The following is an 11743-nucleotide window of genomic DNA, read 5'->3' on the forward strand; positions in this document are numbered from 1 at the left end:
GGGGGGCTGCCGAAAACCGCGGAAGAGGGGGCGGGGCGTGGGAGCGTCTTGCGACATGGCGTTTGGGGGATAAAACTGTCATTCTGTGCGTCCTGTGCGCTCCGTCCGCCAGGCCGAGCGGAGCGGCGTGCTCTAGTTTTCTAGCAAGAGGGGCTGCTTTACACCGTACTCTAGTTTTCAGACAAGAGAGAGGGCTACTTTACACTTACCATATTTCACTTGTTGCAGGCACCGGCACCTTCGGGCGCGTCTGCCTCTGCCGGGACAAGTCGACGCTTGAGTACGGCGCCATGAAGATCCTGGCCATTGGCGACGTCATCAGGCTCAAGCAGGTGGAGCACGTCAAGAACGAGAAGAACATCCTGGCAGAAATCAGGCACCCCTTCATCGTCAACCTGTGAGTGCACGAGTCGATGTATATGGGTCGTGCCCGTAGTTGGTGACAGATCAGGGAAAATGGAGGGAGGGCGGGGGAGTGCGGTAGGTCCGTAGGTCTCATGGTGGATTCAGTCTCGTGTGACCCGTGTGGCCTCACGGTGAGGCGGCCTCACTGAGATCGCTGGCCTCAGAGGTTTTGAGGACTGTGATTGGCTGAATAAAACTACTGACTGAGACCAGCGGCCTGCGGCCTTAGTGAGGCCCAGGGATGGAAATGGTAATGAAATCATATTATCGCCTTTTTGGCTCCTGTTCAAAAGCTATGCGACTTCATGAACTTTCGACACCGTGCATAGGTAGAGTAGAAATTACCGGCACCCTATAATAATTTCTTGCGAAAAAGTGGACACATCTCCCCAGAAAAGCAAATATTGTGGGCAACTCCGTTTGGCTGGGATAAAGCCTTTTTTAACCTTTGGGGGCACGGTGTCGAAAGTTCATCAAGGCCCATAGCTTTTGAACAGGAGCCAAAAAGGAAATAATATAATTTCACTACCGTTTCCATCCCTGGAGGCCGCCTCACCGTGAGGCCACGGGTCAGACGAGACTAAATCCACCATCAGGTCTTCGCAGCAGCGTGTGTGGGAGGGTCCGTGAGGAACATAAACACTGGATGCATCATACCATAAATTCCACACAGCACTGCCATTAGTTATTGTGTTGATACACCTTTTCTGGGTGGTGAAGAAATGCTCGCTTTGTTATGTTTCCACGCGCTACGTCCTAACCCTCATTGAAGTTGAAGTTGAAGGACTTGGTCTTGCTCCGCAAGCACAACCACAACACTGCAGCCTACGGCGGCGGCGTCGGGCGGCGGCAGCAGCAGTTGTGTTGTGATTGCCAATCGCTCCGAGTTGCGCCGAGCGGCCGCAGCGCAGAGTGGCGCTAGTGGTGTGATTTGAGCCGGCGCGGCAGTCTTTAAGAACCGAGGGTGCGATTAGAGAGCTCACTTGAAGAACGTTCTCAGAACGTTTCCACCACCCCTCACCCTGTTTTTGAGCGGTTAAGAAAGCGCTCTAGAAGGCGCTTCCGGTAATCTCACCGTGAGCTCTCCAATCGCTCTCTTGTCTATATCCCAGTGAGAAATGCGATATTGATAAATGGTCGATCGTCATCGATCGAGGCAAAGTCGACGTCGATTCGAAACACCATCTCTCGCTGGGATATCCCTTCACGCCCTTTACTGACTAAAAATTACTACAAACAACTGTTAGTAATAGTAATGACAAATAGGGAAACCGTACACAAAAATGTTACAAAAGTACACCCCTTGCGCCCATGGGAGAGCAATTGTATCACCTTTCGTCAGGGAACGCCAATGATTCTCACATGTGTGTCGTGTGTGTGATTGCAGCCGGTGGCACTGGCATGACCAGAGCTACCTGTATATGCTCTTCGACTACGTCTGCGGAGGGGAGCTCTTCAGTTACCTCAGGAACGCAGGGAGGTTTAGTAATAGTACGGGTAAGTGTGACAAACCAGCATTCAAAAATCAGCAAAAATTGACTCAAAAACTGTTTGCATAGTAAATCGAAAATTTCGGGTTGTCCTTAAAAGGAAACTTCTACACGGCTGAAATCGTACTGGCGCTGGAGTACCTGCACCAGCAGAACGTCGTGTACCGGGACCTGAAACCAGAGAACCTTCTGCTGGACAGGGACGGACATCTCAAAATTACCGACTTCGGCTTCGCCAAGAAACTCACCGACAGGTAATACCGCCGGTCAGCACGGTAAAGGTGGCTTCACAATGGGCGACCCGGCGGGTGCGACGGGTCACCATTGTGGGGTGGGGCCTCCATTAGACAGAGTGGAGTGAAGTTCCCGGAGGCTCCGGAACGCCAGTTTCCTTTTTCGACTTTTTGTTTCATTTTCATCTGCGGCGCTGCCTTACCTTTCGCCCCGCCGTATCTCGTTTCAGGACGTGGACTCTGTGCGGCACGCCCGAGTACCTCGCCCCGGAAATCATCCAATCCAAGGGCCACAACAAGGCTGTGGACTGGTGGGCGCTGGGTGAGTGGGAGGGAGGAGTGGGCGAGCTGCGGAAAGGGTTGCCTACCGCCGGGGCGCTCTCGCCACTGACAGGCGCGCTTGGCGGCGCTTTTGCTCGTTGCAGGTGTTCTAGTCTACGAGATGCTGGCCGGCTACCCACCTTTCTTTGACGACAACCCCTTCGGGATCTACGAAAAGATCCTCGCCGGCAAGATCGAGTGGCCGCGGCAGCTGGACCCGGTGGCCAAGGACCTCGTCAAGAAGCTGCTGGTCCAGGATAGGACCAAGCGTCTCGGCAACATGAAGGTACGAACTTCGCGCGCCGGCTTCACTTTGGCGGTTTCCAGCTAAGACTAAAGCTTCTCCGACGCATGTTATCCAGAATGGCGCAGAGGACGTCAAGAGGCACAGGTGGTTCAAAGGTATCGACTGGGTGGACGTCTTCCACAGAAAACTCAAGGTGAGTGTTGGGGAGCGCGAGTGATGCTGTCTGATTCTGATGTCCAGCTCCAGGGTAGAGATTAACGTCGAGTCTCTGTCCCACAGCCGCCCATCGTCCCTCGCGTGAGCTACGACGGCGACACGCGCAACTTCGACGAGTATCCCGAGGCGGACTGGAAAAACGCCCCCGTCGTGGGAGACACGGAAAGGAAGCTGTTTGAGGATTTTTAAACAACCGTGAGGGCTGTTCTGTTGCTGTGCTGCCGTCGTGCTGCAGCATGACAACTCCGGTCGGTGTGGCGTGCGGGTGACTCCTGGACTGTGATGCAGGGCTGAAACTGGAAAATTACCTGCCACGACGTTTGATTGAAAACCAGTTCAAATACATGGGACGGGGACTAATTGTACCTCCTGAATAATCTGCGTTAAAATTGTGAATATGTGATTGTGCGAATGCGTTGTCAAGAGACAATTTCTAATTGCTTTTTCTTTTAGTCAATAAGAAGCAGAACATAATGCTGGCTGGAACCAGTATTCGAGATGGTTGAAAGAACTGAAAACCTCTAAGCATCCAGTAAGGGAATGACCAGCTTGATATTGACTCAATTGTCGATTGGAGTGTATTCTTTTATACTGTGCCTATATGCATGGTTTGTCAACCAAATCCATCCTCTCTATTATGACAACTTTTATGTGATATTAAAGATGCAAATAATTTATAGAAAGAATAGCAGAATTCAAATTTAAAAGTATTGACAGTTGTGTGATAATTTTAGCACTAAAAGCTTCAGTAGCTGTTGAGGCATTCTAAGTTTACAATAAATTACAGCTCTCCTATAAATTATCTAAAGTAAACTAAGCGTGAATGCCCCAGCTCGAGGGAGAAGCAGTGTTAAGTAGAAAGTATTTTCACTTAATAATTTGTGGAAAACAAGTGATGCTGCAGACAATATTTTGAAATAGGAATGTTGCATCACATGATCTTTGCAATAGAACCTCTAGCTGCTAAACATTAATGAATAGTAAGTCACTTCTCACTTGTAAGTAAGTCAACATGTTCATATAATTTATAAATTGCTGAATTGTACATAAGTTCTAAATATAATTTAAAAGAATAATCAACATCCATTAATGGGTCCCGCCTTAATAATCCCAATACATGATAAAATTCATTCCTTGTCTTCACAATTGCTCAACAGATTCAAGATGGTAAGCTAAATGTAAACGACAAGACAACTAGAAGGACAAGAAAGCTATGAATAATTTTCAGTTCAAGCTGTGCCTCTCTTTATTTAGGAAAATTGCATGAAACCAAGACAGAAACGCAAATAAAAGAAACGGAACAGCAGAATACTGCAACTTGCTTCTCACAGGAAAACACCAGGAATGCTTCAAAGTGTAAAAATGTATTTACACTTTGTACAAAAAGGTACAAGTAATTGGATAACATTCATAGTTATATTTCTTTTTAAAAGGAATGTGATCTTAACTGCAAGTAGTCAACAAAGTGTAATCCACCAAAAAGGGGGATAAACAACTTAATCAGAAACAAGAATTTTGACCAGAGAGAAGAACCTACACTTTCATTACATCCAAACAAAATGAAAAATGAGCAGTTAATTCACATTCACATAGTTTTCACCCATGATTGTCAGGCATTATTAGGAAAACACATGCATAGCAAGGAGCATGGTGACTACTAGGAATTATTCATTGCTTTAAAACAGTTTCCATTTGTCATGGGGGCACATGAGTGCAGGATTAGTAATAATTTAAAACATCTGATAATATATGCCAACAAAATCAGTCCTCAACACATAGTCAGTTTAGCAATCTTAAAAACCCTTCAAATTCATGTTTTTCTCCATTTGAAACATAGTGAAACACTTAAAACACTTACAGCTTAGGATGTTTAACAACACTCATGGTAAAATATGAATATTGCAGAGTGGTGATGAAAAAGCTATTATTTTTAGGAACTGAAAAGTCAAAATTAAAATCCTGTATACTTGAAGTTGATCACATAGTATGTATGTTCAAGTTCATTCAATCAACTAATCCTCTACTTCACAAGAATAAACAGAAATGCAAAAGGACTTTAAAAGAAAATATCACAAATGGTAATAAATAAACAATGAGTTGCCATGCTGACAGAGAAAAAACTGGGAATTTCGCCGACAAGGCTTGCAAAGTAGAAAAAAAAACAGAAATTACAATACTGTAATACTGGACTAAGAAAATTTCTTTTGGCATCTACAATAATTGTTTTTAAACATTAAGGTAGATCACATTAAGCTGCACAAAATTGCAAGGAGTTTTGTTAAGAAAATATTAGCATACATGTTGATAAATGAATAAAGGAATTGTAGGCTAAGCCTTTTTCTGACAAGTTTGTGACAGCATAACTCAAATATCTACATTATTACATTCAATTCCTAGCTGCAGACCTAAACCTTTAAATGATCAGAAGGGTGGTTGGCAAATGTATAAAGAAGCCACAAAGAGAACAGTGTATTTCTGATCATCAGAGATACTAGTACTGTATTGTCATATTTTAGAGAAAAACAGCACCAATATCCTTTCAAACAGTGACAGATGTCGAGGATTAAAATTTTGAGAAAAAAGAAACTGAAGCTCATTGGCCTATACTCAGCAAATAACAAATTTTCAGTTCAAAAGTTCATATACCACTCGCCATGAAAAGTCTTTAGTTGGTCAAAACATCTTCCCTTAGCATTTTTTAAAAACTATTTTCCAAAAAGTATTGTTGAGAATATGCATACATAGCCAAGGGCATTTTCTCAACATGATTCACTATTCTAATTAATGTAACATTTAACAAATAAAATATTAATCATTTCATAAAAGTGGAACTTCATGATAAACAGTGTCATAGATTAATTAATATGCTTCTTCATTGCCCTAAATAAAGAATTTGCAAAAGCGCATCTCAGTACAAAAGCCACAAGATATACATAAACCTTTGCAACAAACACATGGCAGGAATCATAAACATATCGGGAGAACTTCAACAAGTTGGATTCATCCAATTGAAATGATGGTTTAGCATGATGAACCAAAGCTGTCGTATCGTCAAAAAAATCTACACATACATTTTTATTTTATCTGCTGATGTGCTTGACCTAAGCATAAGTACACCTAATATATTATCATTATTGAATAGTTTGTCTTGGATCACTGGTGCAGGTGTAAATATCACAAGCACCATACAACATTTGATAGATGACTGAACTGAGAATGAGCTCTTCTGCATCAACACGTCATGGCACACATATTTGTTGAAAGGAATCACTTTTTACTGTTCATTCTTCCCCCTCCACTTGTCCCATTGGATTTAATGAGATTGTTGTTAAGATTTGGCCCTGCTTTGCTGGACTGTTCCTTAGCACCACTTAAAATAGGGATAGAGAAAGGAGAAAAAAGAAAAGAAAATGTCAGTATGTGCAGTTCTTTTGTAAGACACAGTCAAACCAGTATTGTTTTCCTTTAAACTTACAGATATCTGGTTAGGTCTTCAATGTCAACCAGCATTGAATCTTGCTCCATGTGAAGATCATCTCGTTCCATAAGAAACCGAACTAAACTCTCATTCAAATCTAATGTTTCCAGAAAAGAGAAAAAAACAGACATGAAAATGATGCTTCCATTGTAGTTGAAACATTAAATGTTAATATGCACTTACATTCAATTTGTGTGTGGAGATCATTAACAATAACTTGAAGCTGGGCAACGTTCATTTCTGTCAGAATTTGACGGCTCAGTCTCCGCCTGTCTTCAGGAAATGAAACACCAACCTAGAAAAAATCAGCAATTTCCAAGAAATTAGAGAAATCTTTTAATGTCATCATATTCGCAGGATGTAAATGGTACTTAGTACCAATGGTAAAAGTACTTGTTGAAATGAGGTCTTTGTACCTTTTGCAGAGTGTGGCGTACCATCTCTGTAATTGGAGAAGCATTTTGACGCTGTCGTTCTATCTCCATTTGCATGTGTGCCATATCTTTGGCTTGAGCCAAGGCCATTCGAGCCTCTGTTTGGAGCTGAGCTTGTCGAGCCAAAAAGTCTGCTTCTGTCATCAATGATGAATGCTCTCTCCACTCATGATTGGCATCAAGCCGAAGAGGCAATGAAAGAGGTCTTGCAGGCTGAGAAAATTAAATTAGAATTAGTAACGCCAATGTTGGTATTTACCTAACAGAACAGATAGAGATCACAATTTATTGTTACAACAATACCTTTGACGATAGACTTCCCCCAGGTAACCTCTCAGAGGCAGACTCAGTTTTAGGTGATGAAGCTTTTGCAGCTACTGCAAGCCCTGAGGGACCTGATGATGGATTTTCACTCTCTGAGCCTGGAGACTCCGTATCAGACAGGGTCTCATTCATAAAACAGATTTGAAGATTCATCCCTAATAATGAAAGAAAATCATAACAGTAAGTTAACATTACAATTGATGAATGGATTTGATTATTTTTTTTAGGTTCACTTCAGAATTAAATAAACTTGGTACTTACCACTTTGAAGTCGTGCTTGTAGACTTGGTTTCTTCCCAGGCCTTTGGTCATTGCTGTAATAATCTGCATCCTCAGATCCCATAGCCAAGCGACGGCGAATTTCTTCTCTATCATTGCGCCTCTGCAAAAACACAAAAGAAACATTTTTCAATAACAATGTTTACAGTTTGGACAGTCAGTCATAGTATACATCTGCGCTCAAACACATAGATCTCACTCTTCTTCTATGATGCATTGGGGGTGGATTGCTTTGGATCAAACAGGCATTTTCCTCATCATCAATAGTAATAACACGAATGAATCGATCAACAATGTTGTCCTCATCTTCATCTACAGGTCCCGGGGACAACCAACGAGTCATTTGGGGATCTTTTACATCCTCAAGATGAACATAGGTCTCTTCAGATCGAACAGGCTCCACATCAACATCCTTTTGAGACAAGAGGTAAGCTCCAACCCGACTCGATCCTAATTGAACTCTGGACTTTAAAACATCGATGGACTCAGCAAGACGAGCTGTATGCTCTTTTAAATTATCAATAGATAGAGAGGTACTCATTTTAGAGGATTGAGATTTAATATTCGTAAATATATTTTCAAACATGGCAGCAAGAATATTTTTTTAAAATTTGTGATGGCACGAGATATGACAGTGATAATAATATTTAATAGATGGACGGTTTTCATACAAAAACATAAAAAAGGGAAGAAAAATTAAAAGGTTATGATTCACACATGTGTGTGAGAATAAAGACAACCAGAGTTCTGTATGGCACTTAGGGAAATGATTCAGTCTTAGGATTGCAGGTCATAAACGGATTTCACATGTCACGTTTGAATGTGACTCAAAATACAAAATTTTCTTTCTGAAGAGACAAAATATCCCCGTATAGACATGACCACTATGAGACAAACACTAGCCGAAGTTCAAGCACTTAGAAGGCTGTAGTGCGGCATCTGAATGTGAATGTGGAATCGATGTTATTTTCTAAGTTGCGCTCCGCGCGGCAAGAACAATAGAGTTCTAGTGTTCTTGCCGCGCGGTGCTTGTCAATGATGAAGATATGTAATGAAAGTCAGGAATGTTGGTCAGTCAATTTCTTGCGTCTGGGTGCAATGTTATGGTCCGTCTGGTCTGATTCTGTTCCTGAAAACTTTTTTTATCATTGGAACACGCCTTCACTAAATCAGTTTGAGAAACATTATGAAATGATACTTCACATTTTGACAATCATAAAAAAGTTAGTTTTCCGTAAAATCGACGTTTAAATTCGCATATATCATTTCCAATTCGTTTTCTTTGCTCCGCCTGGGACGTAGAGGGTTCAGTTTTTCAAAAATTTTGTTTTATATGACGTTTAACATTTGGCAAACGATTAGTTTTCGCGGAGTGATGTCAACATTACGAAATATAAGAACAACTCACATTTCGTTGACATAAAAGATTTCAGAGTGGAAAAATTGCCGAAAGAGAGGATACAACACAATATGACTTAAGTGCTGATACAAATAAAAGGCAACGGACATAGACTAAACCATGTTTTATTTTTTAAAAAATTCGTCTATGATAGTGTCAACAATGGAAAAGCTTCATGGGGCGATCCCGAATGATGGCCTCGTGTCCTTTAGTTTCGATTAATCTAAATCTGGTTGCGGATCCTAATCGGCACTCAGCCAATAAACATTTCACAGATGAGAGAACAAAAGCCAATCGTCGTATATCCCCCACCCCACCAGACAGAAAACTCTACCCCCACCCCACTTTCCTTCCCACCGCCACCCCTTCAAAAACGCGCGTGTTTTGAACAGCATCGCAGTGCTCCCCGCGGCTGCTCCCATCTCCGACGGGTCTAGAAGAGGAAAGTAAACCCACGGTACTGAGGTCGTCCAGCGTGTCCAGGCTCTCGTGGTCGTCGTAGGTGAGGTGGTACAGGTCGAGCAGGAAGCGCGTGTCCTTCTTGTAGTGGCGCCGCGTGGGGAGGCTGTGGCCGAGGCTGGCGGGGCCCGCGCTCATGGCCTCCGTCATGAGGCCCATGGCGCCGGGGGCGGTAGTCATGCCCATGGCGGTGGCACGCGTCAGAGGGCGGGCGGCAGTGCGTCGCCGTGCCAGCGAGCCGCGGCGCCGAACAGCCCAGCTGGAGCCATGACCAATCGCGCGGCCACGCCACGCCGCCCGGGCCCTAGCGGCGCGAGCAGCAACACCGGGGCATTGTGCAAGCGACAGGCGAGGAAATTGGAGGATTCCTTTCCCGTCAATTTTTGCCGTTTTCTCCACGAGTGTATAGGGCCTCGCCCGCTGCGCCCGTGGACACCCCACTCCGCGGCTGCGCGTGCGTTCAGCAGCACCCAGCTCCTGGCCCCGTACGTCGGGCACGACTCCCGGACAACTCGGGCGTTCCTCGACACTAGTATAATCAAGGTAGAGGGAAGGGTCCAAGCCGCACGCACGGGTGGGCTGCTCCGCGGGAGACGATCACAACGAGCACGACGAGCTCACGCTGGCCGCGAGAACGCTCGCGCAAGGCTGGACGTCCAGCCAGGACCGCGATGTGGCGGGCACTGAGGCCGCAGGGAGCCGCGCTCCGGGGCCCCGCGGCCCCCGCCCGCTCCGCGTTCCTCCCGGAGTTCTCGTCACAGACGAGTGCGCCCCGCCGTCACGCCGCGCCCCCGCCGCGCTCCCCGCCCGCCGCCGGCGTGGTGCTACGTCACAGCTTGCAGCAGCGCGGAGTGTACTAACAAGGGAAGCTGATCCCGGCCACCAGGACCAGGCCCCGAGGGCGCCCGCAGTGCGCGCCGGGCAGATCGGCAGCACTGAGCTGAGTGAAATAATTGTGGCATATCCCCATCCCCATGTCAAATGACGTCCACGTATCCCTATCCACGTAGATGCGACGCTGATTACACGTGAAACTATGTAATTCACGTCGACTCGACGTAGAAATCACGTAATCACGTAGATAGATAGAAATTGACCTTAGATTCCACGTGGATGCAATGAGATTTTCCCATGGGGATGGCGAGCGGTGCGCGAATGCGCTGGAGAAGGAGACTGTCGACTTGCCCTTCACCCCTTCCCCTGTCTATCTCCAAGGCACTCCCTCCACCCGGACCCGGACCTTGCCGCCGGCGCGCCGCATTGTTCGCCCATTTCCTTTGTGTCATATTATTAGACCACACACAAGAGACGGGGACCTTTACATTCGTTAGTATATCGCCTTGGATTGAGCCGAGCCCCCTCAGTTCTGTGTCTTACAGGTGCAGCCAGCAGCTGGACACCCCCCGGCGAAGGGTTAAGCGGACGCCGGCGAGAAGGAGGGCGAGGGTGCGGTGCCCTGCTCCCTGCCTGCCGTGATAGAACGAATTGAGGTGCGTCCAGAAGCTTTACTGACGCCAGATGGATCGAGCGAGAGAAACAAAAGGAGAGGGGCGGGAGGGGAGTGTGTGTCGGTCACGTTAACGGAGCAGCATCGGCAGCGTGCGAGGACGGGTGGTAACGCCGAGGTGGAGAAAGCACAACCGGATCGTGGAGTACACGCGCCGGGCATTGCAGGATGGGAGGGACGAGGAGAGGGAGGGAAGGAGAAGCAGAGAGGAAATGCAGTAGCGCGAGGAAAAAAGGGGGGGGCAGAAGAGTGACGAGCCCAACGCCACTCCGTGCGGGCGCGCTCCGCGGCGGCATGCAAGCGCATGCAATATGAACGAGTAACGAATGGTATAACACGTTGGGAGGCAGGGGAGGCGTAGGGTGTCCCGACCCGACACACGAAAGGGGAAACAGGGGCCCATAACCTGACTGACCTTTCTCTGTGCGTGGCGGTGCGCCACGACCCGCACCACGTCGGGCAGCATGGGCGCGCCGAGGAGGCGGCGCAGCGCGGGGTCGCGGCGGACCAGGCGGGCGTCCAGCTCGCGCATCATGGGCGTCCCGGGTAGGGTTTTAAGTCCGGTAATTTTACATGTAAAATTGCATGTAATTTACGGTAAAATACCGGGTAATTTATTTTTTTTTACTTACATCGGTAAAATTGAATTAGTTGGTTTCCCGAGGCATAGGTTTGTTTCTACTAATAGAGGTTTAGTCGTTTGTGTTTGAAGGACAAGGCATCAACTTTGAAGGAAACATATTTTTATAAATTTTTAGAAAGTCAAAGTAGCTTAACTTAAAACTTAAAATGGCACTAAAACCAAACTAATTACGTGCTGGGGAGAAATACTGGACGTTTTACCTCAGAAACATAACCAAATAAAGACAATAGTACGAAAAATTACCCTGAAAGTAGTAAACAATAATAAAACCAACTTCAATCATCATTTTTAAGCGATAAAACCATTTT

At 45.7% G+C, this 11743-nt stretch overlaps 2 protein-coding genes across 5 annotated transcripts in view; one reads left to right on the forward strand and one right to left on the reverse strand.

Moving 5' to 3' along the window:
• The window catches only part of LOC113214931 (cAMP-dependent protein kinase catalytic subunit 3), a 43711-nt gene extending 39723 nt beyond the window's left edge, over positions 1-3988 (forward strand). For all 3 annotated transcript variants that reach the window (XM_026434455.2, XM_026434454.2, XM_052264222.1), the window contains 7 exons: positions 229-397; positions 1793-1902; positions 1996-2149; positions 2359-2450; positions 2554-2735; positions 2812-2889; positions 2976-3988. In XM_026434455.2, the coding sequence (XP_026290240.1) occupies positions 229-397; positions 1793-1902; positions 1996-2149; positions 2359-2450; positions 2554-2735; positions 2812-2889; positions 2976-3101 (911 nt within the window). In that variant the 3' untranslated portion in view covers positions 3102-3988. The remainder of the gene's footprint in view (positions 1-228; positions 398-1792; positions 1903-1995; positions 2150-2358; positions 2451-2553; positions 2736-2811; positions 2890-2975) is intronic.
• A 142-nt stretch (positions 3989-4130) lies between these two features.
• Positions 4131-11743, reverse strand: part of LOC113214930 (uncharacterized) — a 30804-nt gene continuing 23191 nt past the window's right edge. For both annotated transcript variants that reach the window (XM_026434451.2, XM_026434449.2), the window contains exons 8-13: positions 7410-7530; positions 7128-7303; positions 6807-7037; positions 6574-6685; positions 6388-6487; positions 4131-6282 (exon numbers count right to left, since the gene is read on the reverse strand). In XM_026434451.2, the coding sequence (XP_026290236.1) occupies positions 6180-6282; positions 6388-6487; positions 6574-6685; positions 6807-7037; positions 7128-7303; positions 7410-7530 (843 nt within the window). In that variant the 3' untranslated portion in view covers positions 4131-6179. The remainder of the gene's footprint in view (positions 6283-6387; positions 6488-6573; positions 6686-6806; positions 7038-7127; positions 7304-7409; positions 7531-11743) is intronic.

Source organism: Frankliniella occidentalis, unplaced genomic scaffold (genome assembly GCF_000697945.3).
Source record: "Frankliniella occidentalis isolate FOCC.00 unplaced genomic scaffold, Focc_3.1 Scaffold17, whole genome shotgun sequence".
NCBI classification, from domain to species: Eukaryota; Metazoa; Arthropoda; class Insecta; order Thysanoptera; family Thripidae; genus Frankliniella; species Frankliniella occidentalis.